The 23,996-nt window shown below is 59.7% G+C and overlaps 1 protein-coding gene and 1 non-coding gene across 24 annotated transcripts in view; one reads left to right on the top strand and one right to left on the bottom strand.

Moving 5' to 3' along the window:
* Window positions 1-367: 367 nt before the first annotated feature.
* FBRSL1 (fibrosin like 1) overlaps window positions 368-23,996 on the top strand; it is a 78,634-nt gene continuing 55,005 nt past the window's right edge. For 5 of the 23 annotated variants that reach the window (XM_049102194.1, XM_049102172.1, XM_049102173.1 and 2 more), the window contains exons 1-2: window positions 518-1,055; window positions 17,803-18,003. In XM_049102194.1, the coding sequence (XP_048958151.1) occupies window positions 777-1,055; window positions 17,803-18,003 (480 nt within the window). In that variant the 5' untranslated portion in view covers window positions 518-776. Of the gene's footprint in view, window positions 1,056-17,802; window positions 18,004-18,818; window positions 21,276-23,996 lie in introns of those variants that run through there. The other 18 variants (XM_049102180.1, XM_049102174.1, XM_049102183.1 and 15 more) reach the window with 11 other exon arrangements.
* LOC112677043 (U6 spliceosomal RNA) lies at window positions 14,346-14,452 on the bottom strand. Its single transcript, XR_003146812.3, has one exon. It is a non-coding gene; the product is annotated as a U6 spliceosomal RNA (small nuclear RNA).

The following is a 23,996-nucleotide window of genomic DNA, read 5'->3' as shown; positions in this document are numbered from 1 at the left end:
CAGCCCTTGGCCCCCCGCCCCCAGCTCGGGTGGACGCTGAGCGTGCCCCTTCGCCCACGTGTCCGATGCGACTGAAGGAGGGCAGAGACTCCTGGATGGACCGTGCACCTCCCACGTGGAGGGGCCCCAGCACAGGTGCGCGCCGAGGGGCGGGCGGTGAGACGCGCGGTTCCGAGCTCCCCCGGGGGGCGGAGCCTGCAGGCCGGGGGCCCGGGCTCGGCGCCGCGCAGCGCGCAGGGGGCGGGGCCCAGCGAGCCGGAGGCGGGGCCTCGGCGGGCTGGAGGGGCGGGGCCGGGGCGGGGCCGGGGCGGGGCTTCGCCGCGGCGCCACTTCCTCTGGCGCTGGCTGCCGGGCGGAAGTACGTCAGTTGTTATCGGCTCCGGGCGCCGCCACTGCCGCCGTCGCCGTCTCAGCTAGAGCCTGAGCCTCCGGGCCACGGCGCCTCAGCCCGGGCCCCGCCCGCCGCCGCCGCCGCCGCCGCCGCCGCCGCCGCCGCCCGCAGCGCATGAGGCGCGCCCCTGGGAGCGCGGCCGAGGGCCGCTGAGCGCAGGCCGCCCCGCCGATGCGCGCGGCCGCCCGCGTCGGGGCTCCCAGGCCGCACCGGGCCCAGGGCTGAGGGAGCCCGCGCGGCATGCCCGGCCCGGCCCGCCGCTCGCCGCCGCCCGGGGCCGGAGCCCGCGCGGCTCGCAACGAGCCCGGCGGTGCCGCGTAGCGCAGCGGCAGGGGCAGCGGGAGCGCGGGAGCCCGACGGCGCGGCTGCAAGGTCACTGCGCACCATGGAGGCCAAGGTCCGCCAGAGCCGGCGCTCGCGCGCGCAGAGGGACCGCGGCCGGCGCCGGGAGGCCGCCCGCGATGGCCGTGAGCAGAGCGCGTCGTCGGGCGACGAGGCCGAGCCCGGGCCCGGCAAGGAGAACGCGGGGCTGCCCCGCGCGCCCCCACCTCGCGCCGCCGCCGCGCGCCCCCCGCGCCGCCGCCGCCGCGAGTCCAGCTCGCAGGAGGAGGAGGTCATCGACGGCTTCGCCATCGCCAGCTTCAGCACGCTCGAGGCCCTGGAGGTAGGTGGGGCGGCCGCCGCGGGGCTGCCGGCGGGGGGAGGTCTCCAGACGGCGCCGTCCGTGGGCACCCGCGCCGCTTTCAGCTGTTTCTCCGTGTTCGGCCCGGACGTGCTCGGTGGGTAGCGCTGCTGGCCACGGTAAGGGCGGGGATGGAGTGGATCCTCGGGGGTTCTTGTTCCGCCTCTTGAGGTGTCCGTGTAGACCGGGGTGGGTGCTGGGGGGACAGTCAGAGCCCCCTCCTGACCACTGCTTCCCTGGCTGCCTGATAAGGAGGCAGAACGTAGCGTTTGTCTGGCTGAGTTATCCCAGGTAGTGTTTGCTGAGCAAACACTGCCCCTCTTGCATGAACCCAGGTGAGTGGACAAGGAAGTGGGTACTGACGCTCAGATTTGGCAAGTTGGATGGGTGGGGCGCCTCTGTCCCCCAGAACTGTGTAGAAACGCTGGCCAGACCCCATAGTCCTGCTGGCGCCAGCCAGCACACCCCGCTCCGGGGTCCCCTGCATCACTTACCCAGGCAGCCACCATCTGCTGGGTTTGGGGGTCCCAGAGATTGCTCGGTTAACAGCCCCCCTTCCTTTTCCTGGGGCTTGGGGGCTGGAGGCTTGGAATCCCTGGTTAGAGGCCAAGCTCTGGGGATGGGGAAGTGCCTACGTGCAGGTCCCCACTGTGCACCCTCTCCTGAAGGTGTGCCAGGCCTGTGGAGAGCAGGGTTAGGTGCTGGTGGCCCAGGGACAGGTAGATGCATAGAAGTGGGGCACTTAGCCACCACCCAGCCCTCCACCGCAGCCCAGTCTTCTGTGTGTACACTTGGGGGCCTAGTTGGCTTCCAGTCCAAGGGCTCCCCAGCTGAGACACTTGGGGCATGGGAAGGTGTGGATAAGTTCTGCACTGCAGCTTCTGAGACTGGTTCCTCCAGCCACCTTCCACCTGTGTACCTGCCCTGCACCCTGCACATCCTCTTGTGTCACCATGTTCGCCTCTTGATGTTCTGCTGCCTCGGGCTCTCTGGACCTGCTGTCCTCTCTGCCAAGGTTGTTTGGAACCTTCGTGTCTCAGCACAGATGTTACTCAGGCCCTCCTCAGTGACCTGAAGCAGGACCCGCACCCACTCATCTCCTGCTTTCGTTTCTGTCAGTGACCACTCTCCCTGAAGCCATCTAGTGATTTACACTCTCTTTTGGCTCTCTCCCCAGCAAAACTTGTAAGCTGGAAGAGAGCAGGCACCATGTCTGTCTTGTGTGCTCTGTCTTGTGTGCTCTGTCCCCATGCCCCATACATGTTTGTGGAGTGAACAAGTGGGAGGAGAAACTACTGTTGGGGAAGGCTGTGCCAGAAGTCACTGCACTCCTGCTGAAGTAAGCTGTAGAACGCATGTGCTGCAGCAGCTTCGGTGGACTCCTCTGGCATCGGGGACACTCAAGAGGGCAGTCTTGGGCTCGGGTCTTCTGCAGGCTCCCAGCAGCCCCATCAGATCATAGTGCGACTGAGTCTGCTCTCTGCCTGGTGTTCACACAGCCAAGTCACCATGCACCTTTTTCTGCACTACTGAGCCAGGGAGGGATTGACCTGCCCGGGAAAGTACGGGACTTCTTTACCAGTCATAACTTCTAGATTGGTTGACTCGTTTTTTGCTGAAGTATAATGGTTTTCCCCAGAGTTCAGATAATTCATTAGGACATTGAGTGCCAGCATGCAGTGAACATGTACCCGATCAGGCACTGTTCTGACTCTGGTTGTCCTCAAACTCCACTGTACAGATGGGGATACTGAGGCCCAGTGCCATGAATGTCAAGGCCCCAGCCTTCCCAGTATCAGCTCTGCCAGGGCTGCCATGGCACAGGGATGTAAACTGCTGCCATCCCCCAGGGCATAAACAACCAGTGTCAGGTGTCGACCTGCTCAGAAGGTTTGAAGAGTGCCACTGTGCAAGAGTCCTCCTTACCTTTGTCCTGAGGATGCAGCCTGCCCCGTCCCCCATGCCCCAGGCAGGCCCCTGACCCCACTCTTCCAGCACCTCCCTGTGCACCTCCCTGTGTTTTCTCCTAAGGGAAGACGAGTCCCTTCCTTGGGTGACTAAGAGGATCCCAGGCCACCTCTGTGCGGTGCTGTGGACACATGCATGTGACAGTGGTGGTGTTGATGGAGGAGAGGGCTTCCAGGTCTGGCCGGGCTCCCAGTGTGTACAAGGCCCTGGGATGGAGTTATCTCCATGGAGTTTTGGGTTGGACAGCTAGCGCTCAGCATCTGAGTTGGGGGTATGTCCCATGGGCCGGGCAGGGGTTGCACATCAGAGCCCTGGTCCTCCCATCAGCTTTCTAACTGTTCAACAGAGTGGGAACAGTGAGCAGGTGGCAGTGGGACAGAGATTCTGTGATTTGGCGGGGGGGGGGGGGGGTTGGACGACAGGGGCTGTCTTTCCTGTGACACGTCTGTCTCCAGAGGTAATGGGAAGGCCCTTAAGGGGCAGGCCAGGGCAGAATTGAGGTCCTCTGACAGGGTCCTCCTGATCCTTCCTAATGGCAGAGGGACCCATTAGGCCATAGGTCAGATTGTGCTAGCCCCTGGGTCCCCTGGGAGATCTGCTTTGCAGGCAAGAGCCTGGTGAGCCCAGCAGGCCTACTGTGCGCCTCCCAGCACTTCCCCCTCAGGGGTGTCTGTATGCCTGTGTACCAGTCTTTCCCCTCCATGCTCATGTAGTGCCTACCTCTTGAGAGAGTGTGTGCTACTAGTACCCAGTGGAAACCACCCTTCTGGTTTGGCATCTGTTTGATTCTTTGCTAATTTGCTTCAGAACAGCAAGATGCTTTGAGCTGGTTCAAAAATCAATATCAGAGAAAAGATACATCCTGAAAAAATATTGAGTTCTGGCCTTGACCTTCAGTAACTGCCTTGGCCAGAGTATGCTATGCACGTATGTTTACTAGAAAGAAAGGGTTATTTCCCACCTCCATATGTGTGTCTAGGAGGCATGTATCCAGGAGTAAAAAGTGAGAAGGAAGACACCCAAATTGTAGACATGGTCATCGGTGACTTCCTTTTTCTAATTCTTTTTCCTATAATGACCGGTATGTGTTGCTTTGATAATCCATACAATAGGTTTCTGAAACTAGAGGCAAGCTGCTGTGCCCAGCTGTGCTGGGAAACCTGCCCTGGCCTCCCCACGACCACATCAGCCAGTGAATGCTGTGTGGGCCGCCCAGCTTCTGATGCTGTCTGGGCATGTGCTGGGCATTTCTGCTGGAAGTAACCGAGTTCCCTCAGTCTTAAGATGCTGGGGCTGGGCTGGGGCCCTGTGGCAGGCGGTGGAGGCTACTCGAGTCCTGGTGGGAGGTGACCATATGGAGGGGGCCAGAACTCCCCCTCCCCCCCTGGGCCCATGCAGGGCACTCAGTGGTAGTGATTTCTCTGCAAGCTGGTGTTCAGTGTCCCCCTGAGCAAGGGGCACGCGATCATGCTAGGTCTGGTTGCTAGGGCCAGGAGTGTGGGGGGCTCAGGATGTGGCCCCATTGTCCATGTGCAAGAGCCTGCATTGTTGGTCCCACCTGTGGGGACCTTGATCAGGGGGCTGTATGTGTGCCCAGCCCAGCCCTCCCATGATGGGGACAGAGTAGTGTCCATGCCTACCAGCCAGAACACCTACTTCAGGTTGTCTGCTACACTCCAGATGGGAGACTGAGACTTGAGAGTGGGAGCACTTGCCTGCCTTCATGGTATGGAGGACGGCCCCAGGGCTAGGCTGCCTAGGCTGCACAGCAGTTGATCTGCTCCCCCATTGCCCTGAGGGCTACTGCTGTGGGGGAGGCTGCTCCCTCCAAGGGGGACCCCTCAGGTCGGTGAAAGCAAAGCCATCACACAGCCTCCTCTGCCCCCTTGCTTGGGCAGCAGCAGTTTGCTAACAGTGAAGTAGGAGCCTGGACTGGGCTCCTGCTGTGCGGGTCAGCACCTTCCTGAGGGAAGATGTGTCGTGGGAACAGTGGTGACATTGACAGCTGCTGCTCACGGCACTGTCCTCACATGCCCACTCAGTAGATGAGGAAACAAGCTCGGGGGGTGGGGGGCAGAGTTCTCTTCTGGGATCCACACACCACAGCACTAGACGACAGAAATCTCATGAGTCTTCACCCAAATGTCAGTCATGTCTTCTGGATGCTCTTTGGGAAGAATCGGGGCTTGAGAAGAGGGGACAGTGGTCTCTATAGCATCTAAAGGGATGGTCTTCCCTTTGCTGCCCTGGGCCAGCTGTCTGACCTCTGGGGAAAGGCTACCCCTCTGAGCATTGTGGACATCAGTGACAGTCTGCAGAGCCTGTGGCAACCACGGGCTGGGAGGGGTCTGGTCTGTCACTGTACACCTGTCACGGTGCTAATGCCACAGTGAACACTCACACAGTATGGCACAGCACAGTGGAGGTGGCCATGGTCTTCCCAATGGGTGGTGACCCTGTGTGTCTGCTGGCCAGCTTGTTGTCCCTGTCCCCTCCACCCCCTGCAGGGCACAGGTGAGGGTCTCAAGCCCTAGGCCGGTGAGCAGGGGCTGTTTCCTGGGCTCCATCACCCCAGCCCACTCCCTTGCTCCTCTTTGGCTGGGGATCATGTACATAGTACTTGTGGCTTCTGGGCTTCAGTTTCTCTGTCTGTCTTGCTCACACTGTGCCCTAGCATCTGTGATGTGTGGGACTGATGGTGGCAGAGGTAGCAGCCTCAAGTCTCCCCACTCCTACCCTTCTACTAGGGGCCTGGAGGCTATACTCCCCAGTCTGGGCCAGGAGGCACCCCAGTGGCAGGCCACAGCCCTCCTTCCCCCTGCCCTCTCTGAGATTCTAGACAGTGTCAGGTGCACAGCATATGTGTGTGTGTGTGTGTGTGTGTGTGTGTGTGTGTGTGTGTGTATAAGGTCCATGCCCCCGGTATGTGTGCACATGTGTCCATACACATGTGTAGATCTCTGTGTATGTCTATGCTTTAGACCCCATCTGGGGCAGCAGCTCTGTGGCCTGGACAGAGCAGAGGACAGGCCTGCATGTGGCCCCTTGGTCACACATGGTGAAACCCCATCCTGGGCCTCGTGCCCTTTCTCCATTGTCCAGGGCCTGCTGCAGGACAGTCCCTTCCCATACATACCTCCAACCCAGTGGGCAGCAAATGCTCATGAATTCACAGAACTGGTCCCTGTCCCCACCACCCCCTTAGCTTCTTGGGCCTGTCACTGTTCTAAACTTGCAGCTTAGTAACCCTGCCTGCAGTGGCCCCCTCCAGGCCCCCCAGCCTCTCACTTCTGTAGCTCCAGCTACATCTAGGTCCCCTCCCTCTCCTCCCACTCCCCTCCACCCTGAGAATCCTCAGACATACACATGGGCACACTTTTGGCCCTTGCTAACTGCTCTCTCCTCTGCCCATAGGACTCTTTCCACAGTATCAGGGACTCACTCTCTGGTCACATAACTCCCTTCCCCAGCAGGGAGTCTTCCACCCCCGTGTCTGGGCTACCACCAGCCCCTCTTGGCTTGTCCTCTGTTCCTTGTCATGACTGTGTGTCGTTCCCCCCCCCCCCCCGCCATGAGGACTTGGGCAGTGTGGGTTTACTCGCTGACGTCTCCCCACCTGGTACTTCCTTGTACACGTGCTTGTTTCCAGAGAGAAGCTCCCAGACCTGGGCCTGGGGGGCCTACGGTGGTGTGCTGTTCACATTGATACACGGAGACACAGTCATCTGTGAGCTGCGGCACCAGGCCTGTTCCTGCTGAGGGTCCATGTGATGGCCCACTAGTCCGCCTCACACCTCGGTCGCTCTGCCTTCTGATAGGTCGTTGCAGTGTGGTGCCCAGGCACAAGCAGGTTCCCTTCTCAGTTTGGACACTTGCCCAGTGGAGTCTCCAGGTTTCCCATTGGCTGCTGTGGCGTCTGCCAGGAACATAGCATTGTCACTGCTCATCTCCCTTCTTGTTTTTTGGCCTCTGTCAGCGCCTCTACCCCCGTCCTTTCCAGGGGGCCTCTCCTGCTTCCCCTGGCCTCAGCACGGCTGTATGTGACCTTTCACGTGGACATGGTGTCCCTCTTGGAAAGTGTCTGGACTGGCACCAGAAGTGAGCAATGGGCCTTACTCGCACCCCTATGTGATGATTATCATCCTTCTTTGGACCCGGTGACGTCAAGCTGTCTCTGAATTCCAGGTCATGTTGGCAGTCTTGTGTCAGATTGCTTTGTGGATATTTTAGTTGGGTTTTTAGCCCTGTATTCTTTTTTTTTTTTTTTTTAAGAGATCTTATTTATTTATTCATGATAGACAGAGAGAGGGGCAGAGACACAGGCAGAGAGAGAAGCAGGCTCCATACCAGGAGCCTGATGTGGGACTCGATCCCAGGACTCCAGGATCACGCCCTGGACCGAAGGCAGGCGCTAAACCGCTGAGCCACCCAGGGATCCCCTAGCCCTGTATTTTTATATAAAATTAGTCTGAGATTGTCTTGTGTCTGTTGCATGTTCTCTTGTGCTCTGGAACAGTCTGAATGGCACAGGAATCGTTAGCTCCTCTCCACACTTGGGGTCCTGGTGTTCCAGCTTCATTTGCTGGTGGCCAGTTAGAGACCCCAGTCAGCTCCATTTGTGGCGGGGAGGCAGGTAATGAGTAAGAGGTCCATGGGACCTGCTTCTGGAAGTAGAGTTAGCAGGGTGCCCCTCCACCCCCACCCCCTAGGCCCCAGCCCTGAGCAGGCTGGTCTGGGACAGTTGCTGCCGAGCAGGGCTACCTGTGAGTTGGCAGGGGGTGAAGCCTTGGGCTCTGTTCGCCTGTATTCTGTTCAGGTGGACAGTAGCTGCCTTCTGGAGGAAGGACCCTGGAGTCTGGAAGCCACCCCCACCGTGGGCTTGGGCATGTCATATTCTCAGGGAAGCCAGAGTGACAACAGCTGCACAGCCACTGGGCATGGCACCTGCTGGGAGCCACCATCATCCTGGCCTTGACTCCTGTGGTTCACATGCTGTACATGGAGCTCCCAGGGGTGGGGGCTGTGGCCAGCCCTGTTAGGGAACGGGGGGAAGCCGAGGCACCAGGCTTTTGCTGACTGCCCGAGGTGGAAGTGTAGCTGTGTTCATGGTCACCTGCCCATGCTCCTTTGCTGAGAGCCCCTAGGTGCACCCTCCCAGAAGCCTGGGCAGCCACACCGTGACCCAGTCAGCGCTCTCCAATGCTGGGTTAGATAACCCTTCCTTTGTGCAGCTTGTGGCATCCCCCTCTTACCTGGACCATTGCTCAGGATGTCTTCTCATTGCTTCTTGTCCACTGGGGCTCAGGCAGTGGTTGCCCCAGGGCAGGGCAGGCTCACATATTGGGGCGCTTTAGGCCTTTAGAAGTGACCAGTGGCTCACAGGGAGTGACTGATGACTGAGCATTTATTGAGTGCCAGTTATGTGCCAGACCCTGTGCCAGCCACCGTGTTGGCTCCAGACAGGATGCAGATTGGTAACTAGACTGGCGAGTGCCAGAAAGGAGATTGAAGGCTCGGCATGAGGCTGTGTAGGCTGGGCAGGTGCTGGGAGGTGCCCACAGGGATTAACCCAGGAGGATGGCAAGGCTAGGTGGGACATCTGGATTGAGAGGCCTGCAGAAGGTTGAGGAGGTGACCAGGTTAGGGCCCCAAGGGCACTCGAGGCACTCTCTCCCTTGGGAGCCAGAATCTGAATCCCATGTGGAATTGAATGCTTTGGGGACTCTGGGCAAACATGATACCTGCTTCCAGCTCCATATGGAGATTGTTCTGGTGCCCTGGTTTGCCCAAGTAGCTAAAGAAAGAAAACTCACCAACGAGTTACCAGCCTTATTCAGCTCACCAGGACTCTGTGTACCGGGCTTCTGTTTGAAGCTGCATGTAGGGTAGAGCTGGTTCCGAACCCTGGTACCCAGCTTAGCATGTGTAGACCACCCCTGCCTGTCTTACACAGTGTGTAAGACTTACACTTGTGTGGGGCCTGGGGGATGCCTGTGTCCCTGTAGAGGAGGGATCCCCTGGCAGAGAGGCCAGGCTGGCCTGGCGGGGCATATCCATGCTCTCTCCTCACCCTTCCATGCCCAGCTGTCCAGCTTCGACTCCGCCTAGTGAGGCATTTCAGTGATCCCTGGCTCTGCTTCTTCTGGAGCAGTTGTTTGGGGTGGGTGCTCTCCCTGGACTCTACACAGGGGGCAGGCCCGGCACCACACACACACACACTGACCCAACTGCAGGTGCCTATGGGCCCCGGACACGGGAGGGTACTCTGGAGAGGGCAGGGTATCAGGTAGTTACAGGGTGCAGAGCAGCCATCTGGGTGGGGCGCCTGAGTTGCCCCATCGAAGGGCCGCCACTGGTACCCCTTTGACAAGGAGGACCCGGAGGCCACAGCCCACTGTGATGTGCAGCGATGCTGAAAGTCAGACCTAGAGCCTCCACATGGCCCCTCGGGATCTGCTCTGACCCCTCTCCCCAACCCCGCCTACTGGTCCTCAGATCCCAGCCAGCCTCTAGCTAATCCTCAGCCACACTGTTGCACCTGCTATGTGGCTCACACTCAGTACCTGGCTCCACCTGTAGTTCCAGTGGGTCTTTCTCAGGGATTCGTGTAGCCCTGTCTCCTGGATAAAGTGAGGGGCCCCAGTCTGTCACCCATGGAATGAGCTCATGTTCTCCATGAGGCCTGGCCCTGCCCACCCTGTCATCTGGGGCCCTGGGCACTCCTTCCTCAGGCGTTCCTACTGCTGTGCCCACCCCGTCTTCCAGAGCAGGCTCAGGATGCTTCTGAGCCTCCCCCTGCTCCTGGCCAGCTGAAGAGGACAGTGAAGTGAGGGAGGCTAGGCCAGACACCTGGTTAGATCCACTTCTCTTCCTCACCACGTGGCCTCTGCCTCTTCTGGGCCTTACTTTCCTCATCTGGGGAGTGGGGGTGATGAGCTGGAAGTGCCTGCCACCTGCTCATGTCTCCCTCCCCCTTCCCTTTCCAGTGCTTTTCCCTGAGCTAACCCTGAGGTTGGATCTCAGTCCCCCACCGGAGGACAACACAGGCCGGGGATGCTTCAGCCACAGTGGGCCTGGCTTCTGGCCTCCCTGGGCAGTCCCCTCCGTGTGTGATAACTGAGCAGCAGCCATGCAGGTCCCAGAGACTGAGGGGGAGCTTGTAGGGCAGCGAGCCTGAGGCCAGCTCTAGCAGTCACCGGCGAGTGTCTGGCATGCCCTCTGTACGTAGAGGGGCTGGGAGGGGCTTGGACAGAGTCTGACCTCCAAACCCAGTGGCTGAGACAGCAGTTGTGAACCTCAAGATTCCGGTCGAGTGTGGATTAGAGGGCTGCTTGGGTAGTCAATATAGGGGTCACAGTGTGAAGTCACAGTGGACGTGGGAGGATGTGTCCATGCTCTGCAGACCTGGGCAGGGGGCCTGGAATGGGGCCTGGCTGCCTCTTTGCCTCAGGCTCCGTGCCTTTGTCTGGAGCACCTGTCGTTCGTCATCATCTGTCTAACTTATCCCAGACCATAGGGTGGGTGTCCTGTGTTTCCAGGTGACCTCTTCTGCCCTAGCAAGCGCTCAGCATGTGGGAATGAGTGGAACATGTAAAGGAATGAGTGTTCCAGAGCCACGGAAGGGGAGGATATCTGCTAGCATGCTGAGCACCAGGTGTGACAAAGGTGTCGTGGTTCTACTGAGGCTGTCCTAGACTGACTCCCCAACTCCCGGGTCTTTGACCATCTGCCCTCAAGCCATACTGGTCCTGCCAGATGCTCCAGTGCATGGAGCACAGTATAGGGGGGGCACTCAGGAGCAGGGGTGCTGAGGGGGAGCTCACTGAGTGGGCCTGGTGCACAAGGCTGGTTCCAGAAGGTTCTGGGGCAACTGAGGTGTCAGCAAGGCCTTCAGAGGATCGTCTTCGAGGGTGGCATTAGCTTTGGGTAGCCACAGCCTGGTGGGTTGAAGAACCTCTTGGACAGGATGCCTTACCTTCCATGGAGGGACAGCAGGTGGGCTGTTTGGGAGGAGTAGATGATGGGGAGTCCACCTGGTGTGGGTATGAGGTTAGGAGGGGACGGGCCAGGGAGGAGGCACCTGGATATGCTCTCAGGCCAGGGCAGGGACCACTGGGTGCAGGTTTCCTGCAGGGACTTTCCAGGGCCAGCTCAGAGTCAGTCTGACTCTCGAACAGCAGTCAGCAGCAGGTGTCAGAGGCACCCTAGGCTTTGTTGCACCTGGACATGGGCTCTCTCATCCCACTCTGCTGCCATCCTGTCCTCAGCTCTCTGTGACTCTAGGGGAGGTTGTCGAGATAGGGCAGAAGTGCTGCTGTGGTTCACAGGACCCCCCCCCCCTCCTGTTTTTCTGTCACTTCCCCATCGTTAGCACTACACTTCCCACACCCAGGGAGCCCTCTTGGTCCCAGACAGATGAGGATAGTTGGTCAACTCTGGGGTGGGGGGGTGTCCCAGTTGCTGGTGGGCAGTGGACAAGCTGCCTCCTTCCTAGCTGGGGTGGGAGAGGTGGTCCCTGCCCTCTGGGTTGGAGCTTGGTAGGTCATAGCACAAAGGGTAGGTAGAGCATGGGGCTGGGTTTTACTCAGGGGTGAGCTGGGGTGAAGTTTGAGTCAAATCTTGCAGGTGAAGGAGAGTGAGCCACATAGATACCAGGGTAGCGGGAGCCACTGTGCCAAGGCCCTGGGGCAGATGGGTGCAGAAGGGCTTCCAGGTGGGTGATGACGGCCTGTCAGGTGAGCTGTGGGTGGAATTTGGCCTGAGCTTCTGGAACAGGGAGAGCTGTTGACAGAACCATCAGCCTGCAAGGTCTGCTGGGGGCTCCTGTGTCCCAGAGGTTCTGGGAGACAGGCAGCCCCAGCCATGCAACAGGGAGGTAAGGTCAGGTGGGCCAGTCCTTCCACCCGACCAAGGAAGTGCCCATGCTTGGCAGTGAGGGGCAGGTTCTATGTGACCTGGGAAGCTCAGGCCCAGGTCCTGGGGGAGAGGCCCCCATGCTTCCAGGAGTGAAGAGGATACCCACCTGGAGGGGTGTAGCCATGCCTTTGCCTGGAGAATCTGGGAGCCTGGAAAGGTCAGATCCATGTTAGACCATGAAGCCTCAGCCCTCAGTGAGAATCTGAATCTGGGTTTGCCAGTTCTAATTACTTTTATCTCTGCACGGTTTACTGAAGTGCCATTAGAGATCTTAACTGGTGATGCTAAAAATAACCCCATGAAATTGCTACAGGAAAACGTAATCATTGATTTCATGGCATCGTCAGATCCCCCTTTTGGTCTGTGGAGGATCCAGGGGCCTGGCTGCTACTGGGGTGCTGGGGGCTTCACTGTGGGGGCACTACTTCAGGCCTCAAGGGTCATGGGCTGCAGCACTTGGCCATGCCCCCTCTATAGGGCCACCCTGTGTGTAGGCAGGGGTGCTAGGGTGTGCCTGGCCACATCTGGTGGGTCAGCAAGCAGACAGCAGCTCGAGGACAGCCCGGCCCCGGACTGCTGGAGCTTGTCCTGGCTCACCCCAAACCACTGCTGCAGCCTCAGTGGGTCCTCCAGTTCTGTAGGCACACCGAGTATCCTGAGAGTCAGACACCAGCCCCCCGCTCACCTGGCCTCCCTCCCTGGGGGTTCTGCCCAGAGAGTCTGCCTGCAGACCTGCCCTGGCTCTTGGCTCTGCCTTGCCAGAACACTCACCACAGTCTGGGCATAGCTGCTGCCCCATCTACAGATAAGGAACCCTACCCAGAGGCCCCACAGTGCAGGCAGAGCCGTGATTGGGACTCAGGGCCAGCATTCCCACTGCTGGCTCAGTGGGGGCAGAACTGTGACAGTGTGTGCCTGAGCTTGGGTGAGCCTCTGGAACTGGCCCAAGCTCACATGGGGTCAGCATAACAGGTGAAGTCCAGCCCCAGTCCTGGTGTACCAGGAAAGGGCCAGCCAGACATGTCCCAGCAATGTCCCATGGCAGGATTTGCTGAGTCCTGTGACCAAGAGCCTCTTGGGTACACAGTACAGGGGTCTGCTCTGTGAAGCCCAGGGACTCCTGGAGTCATTCTCAGGCAGTAGCTGGGTGGGGGTGGCCACCTCTGGGTCCCTGTGCACAAGGCCTCTTGCCCATGTGAGCCAGGAGAGGTCTTGTGGTGTCGCTGTCCCTCCATGTGCACGGGGCCTACTGGCTCAACCTTTGCGGGGCTGGGAGCAAATGGCTTCCCAGCTCCCATACTCTTCCAGGTGCAGGAGCTCCTGCCCTGGGGCCAAGATTGAGCTGGACTGAGTCTAGGCCAGGAGACAGGCTTCGTCACTGGTATTTTAAGGATTCTAACAATCTAGGTTTTTTGTTTGTTGAAAAAAAACTAAACAAATATAACAGGTTTACAGAAAATGTGATGCATTGAATGATTTGTGGTTGAGTGCTACATACTTTCATTGCATGAAAGATGTGACTGGTTGTGTGTGGAGAAGTGGCCTGGAGTTGCCCTGAGGCCCTTCCAGAACCCACAGAGGGGCCAAGGCAGGGCTGAGAGGGAGGAGCCCCCCACCGAGGTCTGTGGCTGGCAGGTCACTGTGCTTGCTTTGCAGTATGTCTGCCCTGCCATCCCTGCGCCGTGGTTTTGTCTGTTTTGACTACCAGTGCTTGTTAGACAGATCCTAGCCCAGCCAGTATCCCACAGGTTTCATAGTTAGTAATGAAACGTTGACACATTCTGCGGATCTGCTTGTGCTTCTGATCATGCACAGTGCAGGCCATCCCCGTTCTCATCTCCCGGGCTCTGACAGGGGAGTTCAGAGGCTGTCCCCCAGGCTAGAAGCTGCTTCTGTGATTTTAACTGATTGAAAGGTCCTAGAAGGGCTTCCTGCTCCTTCCCTCCGAACTAGTGGCTCTCTCTGTGAAAGTGAGGCTCAGCCCACAGTGACTCAGGACGTGCATGTTGTGGAGGCATGCAGGAGGAGGTGGCCCACAGGGCTCTGTGGCAAGACGGAGATGTAGGTGGCCCGTGGGGGCGGGGGTGCATGGTGTGGACACACCTGGTAGCTGAGTAGCTGATGTCAGGGCCAGGATGGGGTGGGGCCCAGGAGCCCACACAGTTCAGCTATAGCAGACACTGGCTGTGGAGGCCGGGGTGGGGGCACACACGTGAGCATCGTGCATGTGCATGCCCGTGCGTGGTGGGGCACCTCAAACTCCTGTTTCCTTACCCACATGCACATCAGGTAGTGTCTATACCTGCTCCCGGTGTGGTCAGTGTCCCCCTGGGGCCCAGACTTTTTTTTTTTTTCTCATTTATAATTTTAATCGAAGCATTGCTATTCAAAAATATGGAACGCTTCATGAATTTGCGTGTCATCCTTGCGCAGGGGCCATGCTAATCTTCTCTGTATCGTTCCAATTTTAGTATATGTGCTGCCGAAGCGAGCACCCCAGACTTTTGATCAAACGTTCTGGGTACCTGTGAGGCTAGCTTTTAAATCTGTATGTTGGGGATCCCTGGGTGGCGCAGCGGTTTAGCGCCTGCCTTTGGCCCAGGGCGCGATCCTGGGGATCCAGGATCGAATCCCACGTTGGGCTTCCGGTGCATGGAGCCTGCTTCTCCCTCTGCCTGTGTCTCTGCCTCTCTCTCTCTCTCTCTCTCTCTCTCACTGTGTGCCTATCATAAATAAATAAAAAAAAAAATTAAATCTGTATGTTGAATGAGATGGGCTCCTCTTGGCCTTAGTCAATCCAGCCAAGGCCTGAATAGAATAAAAAGACTCTCCCAGAAGGAAGAGAGAGCTCCTCCCACCTACCCCGTTGAACTAGGAGGGAGGCTTTTCCGGCCCTGGGAAGAGAGCTTGCACCCCTGGCCTTCCTGGGTCTCTAGGTTGCCCACAGCAGGGGTTGGGGCATCTGGGCCTCCAGAGTTGTGCAGCTAGCTTCTCCTAGTGAGGCTCCCCGTGTACACGCATCCTGCTGGTCTACTTCTCTGGGAAGCTCCGGCTGATACACCCTTATAGCACATTGCTCTGGTTTTTCTCTGCAGGTCTCTGACCACAGCCTGCCGGGCCCACCCTCTGTACCACAATGGGGGACTGGGGCCAGGCGGGAACCTTGGTGCTGAGGTTCTGGCAGCCTGCGGCTGGGTGTCAGCGTCCAGGTTGAAAAGGCGAGGACTGTGGGGCCTCATTGTTCCTATGGCCTGTGTGGGAGGGAACTGGCTGGTAGCAGCAAGATTTGCCCTGGACAGGAGGCCTGAAAGCCATGAGTTAAGAGTGACAGACTAAGGGGGTATGGTGCCCATGTGTCGTGGGGGCACCAGGAGTCAGCAAGTATTAAGTGCCCACACGTGGAGAATGAGCTACAGTCTCGAGACTTTCTTGTCCCTGGAGGGACTGCCTCAGTTTTCTTCCCCAGGGAACCCTGTGGCTATATGCTGACCAGTGGAGCCAGGGAGGCAGGCACAAGAGGGAGCATAGAGCTCCTCGCCACCTCAGGGTGATTGCACTTGCTGGTCCTCTGGGGAGAGGGGTGTCCCAGGCCCTGCCCAGGAGCCCTCCCTAAGCAGCTCTGACGTGGCCCCTTCCCTTCAGCTTCCTTGCGTGGGCTGCCCTGCTGTCCATTTGAGCCAGCTCCCCTCTGGGCTGCTCACTGGTGCCTGGAGCTGAGCTGGCATAGTTAGTGTTTCCTGCCAGCCTTGTGTATGCAGAGGCAGGGAGACCCCCAGAGTCTGCGATCAGACCGATAGCCATAGAGAGGGCAGGAGCTGGGAGCTCTTATGGTGAGTAGGGGCTCCATCGTCAGGGTGTATGGGGAGCGGCCCCTTTGGGCTGAGATGAGCTGGGGCTCTGAGAGGTTCAGAGAGGCATGAGGGCATTTGACTGGGACTTCAGGAGGGGCTGCATAAATGCTAGCAGCCCGTGGGTGTCCCTGGGGTCTGATATTCCAGAAGGTGAGCGTGGGAAAGGGTCTGTCCCATGTCTGAAGAGTGAGGATCCACTTGCTACCCTGGCCAAAGCCTGTGGAGCTTTGGGCAGAGCTGTGTGGCCTGGGAACAGCTTAAGAAAGGGACAGCTCCCAACCTTGCCGATGTCCCAGGACAGGTGCCTCTGCAGCCCAGCTCTCCTCTCCCTTTCCGTTGTCCCTCTGTGAGCCCTGGGTAGGGGTAGGGATGCAGGGTGAACCCCTCTTCGTGCAGGAGGATGCATATCCAGCCCCTTAGTGTCCTGACAGGTGGGAGGCCCTGCTGGGGCTGTCTTCAGTCTGTGTGACTTGGGCGCAGGCCCCTCAGGAGTGTTCCACCCTAAGAGAGAAGTCTGCCACCTGCAGATGCAGCCATGGCTATGCATGGTTGCTCCCAACCAGGCTGTGGGGTCACAGCAGGGCAGTCATGCGACGTCCATGCTGGAAGGGCAGCTCTAGCCTGGCCAGCCACGTTGGTGCACCTCATCAGTTCTGGGGACTGTGGGCGCCTCTCACCCATCAGGAGGAGCTGTGTGTGTGTGGTGGGGGGCAACTTGCTGTGGCTGCCTGGTGCTAGATTGGAGGACCCTACCCGGCAAGCACAGCGTGTCACCGTCTCCATCGCCGGGGCAGGGGACCACAAAAGGCTGGGGCGTTGGTTCTTTCTGTCACCTGCCCACGTAGACTGAGGCCTCTGAGGCTTGGCTGGGGCCAGGTGCTCACCTGAGAACAGAGGCCAGCCCTGGGAGAGGCTGCCGTGGTCAGGGCTGGCTGCATTGGCACATCCCCCTCAGTTTCTCAGGAAGTACTTCCTGTGGGAACCAGGGAGCATCTCAGCCATGGGCATCACCTTTTCAGGCCCTCCTCCCCTTCCTCTTGGGTGAATACTTTCAGAATCTTCTGGGCCTCTTGCAGCTGGTTCCTTCCCTCTTCAGCAGCTCAGTGGAGACGGTATCTCCCACCCTACTCCATGGACCCAAATAGGAGGCTGGTGGGTGGCATTGCACCTGCTCACTACCAGTAAATGCCAGTCTCTCCTGGGCTCTGGGCTCACTGGCAGGACCACCTCTACACAGTAGGAGCTGTGCACCATGGTGTGGGGACCCCACAGGGCATGAGAGACCCCCCCACACACACTATTGTTGGCATTAGCACAGCAGTAGGTGCTCAGTAAATACCCCCTGGGTGTCACTCCCTGCTTTGGGACCAGGTGCAGCTATGATCAAAATGGGCACAGGTCCCCATTCTAGGGAAGGGGTCTAGTGTCCCTGAAGTTCTGCACAGCTGGCTGAGTCAGGGACTGGTTTCCCAGATAGGCCTCCATGGTGTCAGGATGCCCGGCTGCATGAAGTTGGGCAGATCAACTCATGGGTGGCTCTAGACCAGGGGATAGTAGTCAGCTGCTATGGCAGTGGCCCTCAGCTCAGGAACCCAAGGGGTACCCCTAGGAAGGCCAGCACAGCTGTTGGTCTCAGCACCTGCTCCAGTTTGGGTCACGGATCAGCTCCCCCCCCCCCCCCCCCGCCCCCCGACCGATTGGGACCCCTTGGGAAACATAGCCCCTGGTCCAGTTTTGTTTCCACATTACTCTCTCAGCCCTCTAGTCCTGACAGGCTCACTTATATTCACCTGACCCATCTGCCCATCTTCCTGAGGTGTGAGCCCCAGCCTGACTGCTTACTCAAGGGCTTGGCACCTCTAGGTAGGTGCCGACACATGCCCAGGGACCCACCCTCAGGGCACAACATGGTCTATGTGGTGTCACTGGTGGGTTAACACAAGGGGGTCAAGCGTCACTGCCAGTTAACCAGCTTTGTCTTTCCTCACTCACAGAAGGACATGGCCCTGAAGCCACAGGAGCGCAAGGAGAAATGGGAACGTCGCCTTGCTAAGAAGCCCCGCGAGGCAGAAAACTGCCCATCTGCAGAACCAAGTGAGAACGGGCATCCCCTGGAGATTGGCAGCCCCGAGCAGGACCTGGAGCCTGCCTGCGACCGGGGAAAGAAGAAGGTTCCACTGCAGCCCACCAAGCAGGTGAGCACTGGGCCCTGCCCCCACTCAGAACTGTAGGCTCTGTGCCCTCTCCCCTGGGTGCCCTTGGGGCCACCCCAGCACCTGGACACCACCATCGGCATCTGGGCCCGCCTGGCAACGTGCTCCATTGTTGTTGGGCGTAGGGATTGAGGTACATGTGGACTAGGGCCCAAGGCAGCTGCTCGCCGTGAGCCCAGGTCCCAAGCAGATAGGAGACTGTCCCCTGGGGGGTCGCACAGCCAGAGAGGCCAGCTGAGAGCCCAGGGATTTGGTGGGGAAAATGTACTTGGGGCAGGAGGGTGCACCCGCTGATAGGCTGGCCCCGTCTCCCCATTGCGTCTGTCAGGCTCCGCCGACCACGGAGTGTCCAGCGTGTCTGTAATGTGTGGGGCCAGGTTCAGCATTGGGTGTTCTCCATCTGCTACACTTCTGTAGGATACAGCATGTGGGGGGATCACGTGACTCGTGGTCAGGGGTCCAGGTGCAGGGAGCAGCCCTACCCAGGGGCCTCCCTCCACAGCGGCCCCCAGCTGGGCCCTTGGTGGGAGGGTTGTCCTTGCTGTCACCAGAGCCCTGGAGGTGGGCGGGGGGAGGGGGGTGGCTCTCTCCCAGGTGCCGCTGCTTTCCTTCTCAGGGACTCATGGTTTGCGCCTTCTTTTCAGAGAGGGGTTTTTCTTGGCATTTCACACTCTACAGTCAACTCCTGTGGGGATTGGGCTGCTGGTGAGGGGGCAGCATGTCTCAGGGGCCTGGGCTGGTTGGGGGGTCTGCAGGCACACCTGCCCAGGTGGACACGTGCTCTTTCTTCCATGCAGGTGTGCTCCCCAGAAGGGGGGCCGCTCCCAGCCAACTGGGACCCGAACGGCCCGGCCCAGCGCCAGCAGCAGCTCCAGCCCAGCCAGCCCCAGGGGTCACTCCCAGCCCCGTGTCAGCGCTGCCAGCCCCGTCGGGCTCTCCCGGACCCTGGGCAGCCCTGCCAGCCCCAGCGGCCACTCCCGGGTCAGGGCCGTTGGCCCCAGCGGTCACTTCTGGGCCCGGGTCAGCCCCGCCAGCCCCGGCGGTCACTCCTGGGCCCGGGCCAGCCCTGCCGGCCACAGCAGCTGCTTCCAGCCCCAGATCAGCACTGCCGGCCACAGCGGCCACTCCTGGCTCAGCCTTGCCGGCCACGTTGGGCGCTCCTAGGCCCTAGGCAGCGCTCTCGGCGCCTGCGCTCCCTGCTGGCCCCATGGCAGCGCTGCCGGCCCCTGCGTTCCCTGCTGACCCCGTGGCACCGCTGCCGACCCCTGCGCTCTCTGCTGGCTCCCTGGCAGCGCTGCCGGCCCCTGCGCTCCCTGCTGGCCCCCTGCCACCTCTGCCGGCCCCTGCGCTCCCTGCTGGCCCTCTGGCACCGCTGCTGGCCCGTGCGGTCATGGGTGGCCCCCTGTGTCCGTGGCCAGCCCAGCAGGGCAGCCTCAGGACAGCGGTGCCGACCCCCACAGTCACTCCTCTTGCTGCGTCCACGCCGCCGGCCTGCCAGCTCACTTTCAGGCCAATGCTGCTGTCCCAGGAGGGTGCCCCTAGCCTCATACCAGCCCCGGAGGTCCCTCCTGGGTCAGCCTAGCCGCCCCAGGGGGTCCCTGCTGGGCCTCAGTCAGCCCCAGCAATTAGTTGAAGCCCCAGAGCACCCTGGCCCCCCAAAACCTTCCCTCCTGGGCCCTGGACAGCCGTGCCAACAAAAGCGGCTGCTCCTTGGCCCAGAGCAGCCCTGCCAGCCCCTGAAGTCCCTCCTGGGCCCTAGCCAGTCCTGCAAACCCCAGCCTTTGCTCCCCATCCCTGAGCGCCCGTCGCTCCTGGGCCGGCCAGGCCCACCCCGCCGGCCCCTCCTGGGGCCCCCAAGCCAGCCACGGCGGTCACTGCTGGACCTGGTTCGGGCCCATGAACCACAGCTATCACTTCTGGCCCTGGGCCGGCCCTGCAGGCCGCTGAGGTCACGACGGACTCGATCCTCCACCCCTGCAGTGGCCCGCCAGGCCCCATCCGTCAGTCCCGGAGCCTGACACCCACTTCCTAGACTACTCTGGGTGGCTGTGCAGGCACATGTATTACCAGACTCACTGGCCGGAGGCCTTCTGCAGACAGTCCAGGCTGTTTGTGGTTGGCAACTGAGGCTTGGCAGAGGCAGCCCCTGCAGGGCTACCACCAGGCTGAGGCCCATCTGCATCAGGAAGAGAGGAGAGGACCTCCCCAGCATCCTCCCAGCTCCCTGCCATGCCTGTCCCCATTGTGCCCGCCGCTTTGTATGTGCACCCTCCTAGGAGAGTGACCACGGCTACCCCAGGGGCCCGGGCGCACACTGGAGGATCCCTCTGTGTCTGTGTGCCTCAGAAGTACGTGAGAGCTCTTGTGCACGCCTACATGGGTGTGCATCCCTGCAAGTGTGTGCGGATGTGTGTGCGCATGTGGGGGCTGCCAGCCGCAGGCCTTGCCCTCCCTGGGCCTGAATCTGTCTGGCCTGTGTGCATTCCATGCCCCTAGGCAGAATGAGGGTCAACTGGAGCCTGGCCACGGGGTCCCGCTCACCTCCCTCTGGCAAAGGGTGACGTCGCGCGTCCACCTCCAGGGTTCTGTGAATGCAGGGAGGGGACAGACGCAAGGGGCGCTCAGGGCTGTCTGTGGCCGAGTAGGAGCTGCTAGTGACAAGGAGGGCTGTGCCCCAAGCTCTGGACCAGGAGGGCTGGGGCCGTTCTTGGAATGTCTCCTCCTGGGCTCCACTCAGCCCGTGGGGCTTTCAGCTGTTGCCCCTGCCCCCCAGGAGGTTCCCTGTGGAACAGACCTCACACTACAGGGTTTTTCTGCCCTCCACCCATCCCTCACCCCAGATCCCAGGCTCAGGGCAGTCCCACACTGGTGCTCAGCTCTGACCCTCCAGAATTTGAGGGTCTCTGGGGGAGGAGGTTGCAGCCCTTTCTAGAGAGCAGCACCAGCCACCTGGTGGAGGCCCTGGCAGGGCTTCAGCAGCTGTTTGTGTGCCTGGTCTCACTGGGCTGCAACAGCTGCTCCAGTGCTGATCCCATTCTTGGAGGCCTTGGAGGCTCCCCTTACCAACCCCATTTGCTCATGAGGTTGCTGGCCCTCCAGGGTCCCCACTGGCTGGGTGTGGGGGCTTCCCTGCTGCACAATGCCCAGAGTAGGGCCTGCAGGCATCTGGTCCTAACCCAGGGTCTCCCAGAAATGTGGGGCTTATTTTTCTGATTAAAGAAAATAAAAAGTGCCGTGCCATTATTTTTACGACAGCGCAGCGAGTGTGTGTCATATGTGAAATGATTTATTGTGACAAGTGGTTTTGTGCGTATCTGGATTTGCCTCCTGTTCACTGTGTTCCTCCTGTGTGGCAGGAAGGCAGCCTAGGGAAGGGGTGCCCAAGGAGGGGTGTGTGGCCTGGACACAGCTCACCATGCTATGTGGTGTGCGTTCGGGGGGTACGCACTCGCCATAGTCATCCAACTGTCTTGGCAAGCCCTCACGTCCTGCCATGTCCCTCGGAGCTCCTGCTCAGGAAGGGGTCACTGCATGCTGCACATTTGTCACAGACTCCTGGTCCCCCACTGTCCCCTCTTTCCTTCCCAGAACCCTCCTGATCTGAGGATAGTAGTATTAGAATCTTTGCCTTCTTGGTCCCATGGGCGAGCCTGGTGGGTGGAACTGGTGCAACCACTGCCTTTCCAGGCCCTTCTGCACATAAGGACCTGAGTGGAGGAAACAGAATAGACAGGGCGCTGGTCAGCAGGAAAAGGTGGAAGACCGTAGCCCCCTGTCAAGGCCCACTGCTTCCCCAGGCGGAATGGCCCCACCATGAGTGAGCCCGGTGGTACCCTTGGTCACCACCCCCACCCCTTTGTCGCCTGCATACTTGCGGAACCATTTGAACCCAGAGGGGCCCCCTGGGGTCACGGCTGGCCCTGGGTTCAAAGTGACTGGACCCTGAGGGGGTGCATGCTGGAGAGGCACCCACTTGCTATGGGGGACTAGACCACGTGTGCCATGTCTGGGGGCGGGGCATAGCCACCCTTATTGCTGACAGGAGAGCAGGGTCCTGTATGGTCTCTGTTTCTGAGAGCAGCTGGTTTTCTATGGATCTGGAGATTTTGAAATGGTGGCTCATTCTAACATTAGGAACCACCTCACTAGCCAAAGAACACAGCTGAATGGCCATGTGTGGCCTGCGGGGAGGGGTTTGGGCCCTGACAGCTTATGTGGTCCCAAGGCTAGAGGTGGGGGTTGTGGCCCGCCCTGTCGTGGGGAGAATGGGGGCAGGATGAGTCCTTAGGGTGCTGTGGGTCTTAGGGAGGCCCCTGGATAGAGATGGGAGCTGGGTGCAGCACTCTGCTCGGGTCTCCCTCCAAGCCCTGTAGCCCACCCTACATAAGTCCCCTGCCTCTACCTCCCTGTCTGCAGATGGGGCCCTGAGGAGACCATGCCTGATTGCTGGTAGATGGGTGAGAAGCAAGGGGTGTGGTGGTTCACAGGGAGGAGGGGGGAAGGAGAGCCCTCAGGGTGCGCCCTGCAGAAGGTGGGAGGGGAGGGTCCTGGCACTCAGCCAGGATGCCCGGTCCAGGGTTCCTGGGAGGAGCTTGTCTGTGCCATGTACACGTCCGGGCGTGGACATATATGCTTCTGCCTTCTGCCGAGTGTGGCCGTGTTCTTTGAGCAGGCTCCAAGCTCAGGTGGAATGCCAGCGCCGTTCTGACACGTCCTGCCCCCTCACATGGAATGCCCAGGGCGGAGGAGCCCCTGGACTGCCCCAAGCTCGCTGACCGAGGATCCTGCCAGCACCTCCATCACTGGGTACTGCTCCAGGCACTGAAGAGGCATCCTGACCGGTGTGGACCAGCCCTGCCCCGTGGGGCTCTGCTCTAGCAGACACACAAAGTGGCTCCATCACCATGGAGTGTGTTAGAGGGGCTGGCACGCCTCCACCTACACCGTTGCTCAGCTGGGCTGGGGAACGGGCCAGCCAGGTGGACTGGCCACAGGCCGCAGTCACCACCCCACATGCACACCATTTGCCGAAACTAGGGGCATTTAAGGAAGGTGCTGCCCATGTCCAACCCCCCACTTGTCTGGGGGAATTCAGCAAGAACCCTGCCCTAGTGCTGGGGTTGGGGTGCCCAGACTTGAGGGGCCCCTAGAGGGGCCCCAGGATCCTGTTAAAAGGCATGTCTGAACCTATAGATGGAGCTTGGTGTGATGTGCCGTGTGATGGGTTATGGTGAGAACCACATGGTGGTAACCCCTCTTGCAGCCACGTTGAAATTCAAGAGACAATATCTAACTTTCTGTGTCCAAAGTTGTATCATTTCAATAGTCAGTATGGAAGTCAGTGGGACATTTCCCCTTTCTGGCAAGCTTTGGAAAGCGGTATGTATCTAGCCCTCCTCCGTTCAGACCAGCCCATCCACATGCTCCGTTCCCACGTGGCTCCGATTCTATGGGGTGTGGAGGGTGGTGCAGCCTGGGTAAAGCCCACAGTGACCTGTCTCCATGAGTCTCCTCACACGCTCTGCCAGCCCTTGTTTCTGATCCCTGCCACCAGGCTGCCAGGCTGAGTGCATCAGCCCAAAAGTTCCCCATGTCGCTGTAGGCTGGGTATCCACTCAGATGCCACAGGGCCTGTAGCTGAGTGTGAACAGGCCCAGGAGATGGGGAGAGCGGGCCTCTGCCCAGGGGGTGGGGCTGGACACAGATAACCGCCCCTTGCTGCTCCGTCCTTGCCACACATGGCCAGTCCTTGGCTTCCACCTTGTGAATGTCTTTCCAAATGATTGCATTAGAAAATAACTCAAAGGAAACGGCCATAAAAATTCTTTGTCCGCACTCAGTGACACTCTGGTGTGTGTGCTGGGGGAGGGGACAGGCATGAGGCCAGTGACTGCCCAGAGCTGGAGAGGGTGGGTCTAGAGAAAGGGATGACAGAGAAGAGTGGAAATTAATCAACCAGAAAACAGGAGAGAACA

The sequence above is a fragment of the Canis lupus genome, chromosome 26 (genome assembly GCF_003254725.2).
Source record: "Canis lupus dingo isolate Sandy chromosome 26, ASM325472v2, whole genome shotgun sequence".
In the NCBI taxonomy this organism is placed as follows: Eukaryota; Metazoa; Chordata; class Mammalia; order Carnivora; family Canidae; genus Canis; species Canis lupus.
The sequence above is the reverse complement of the archived record's forward strand: the minus strand, read 5'-3'. Positions and strand labels throughout refer to the sequence as shown.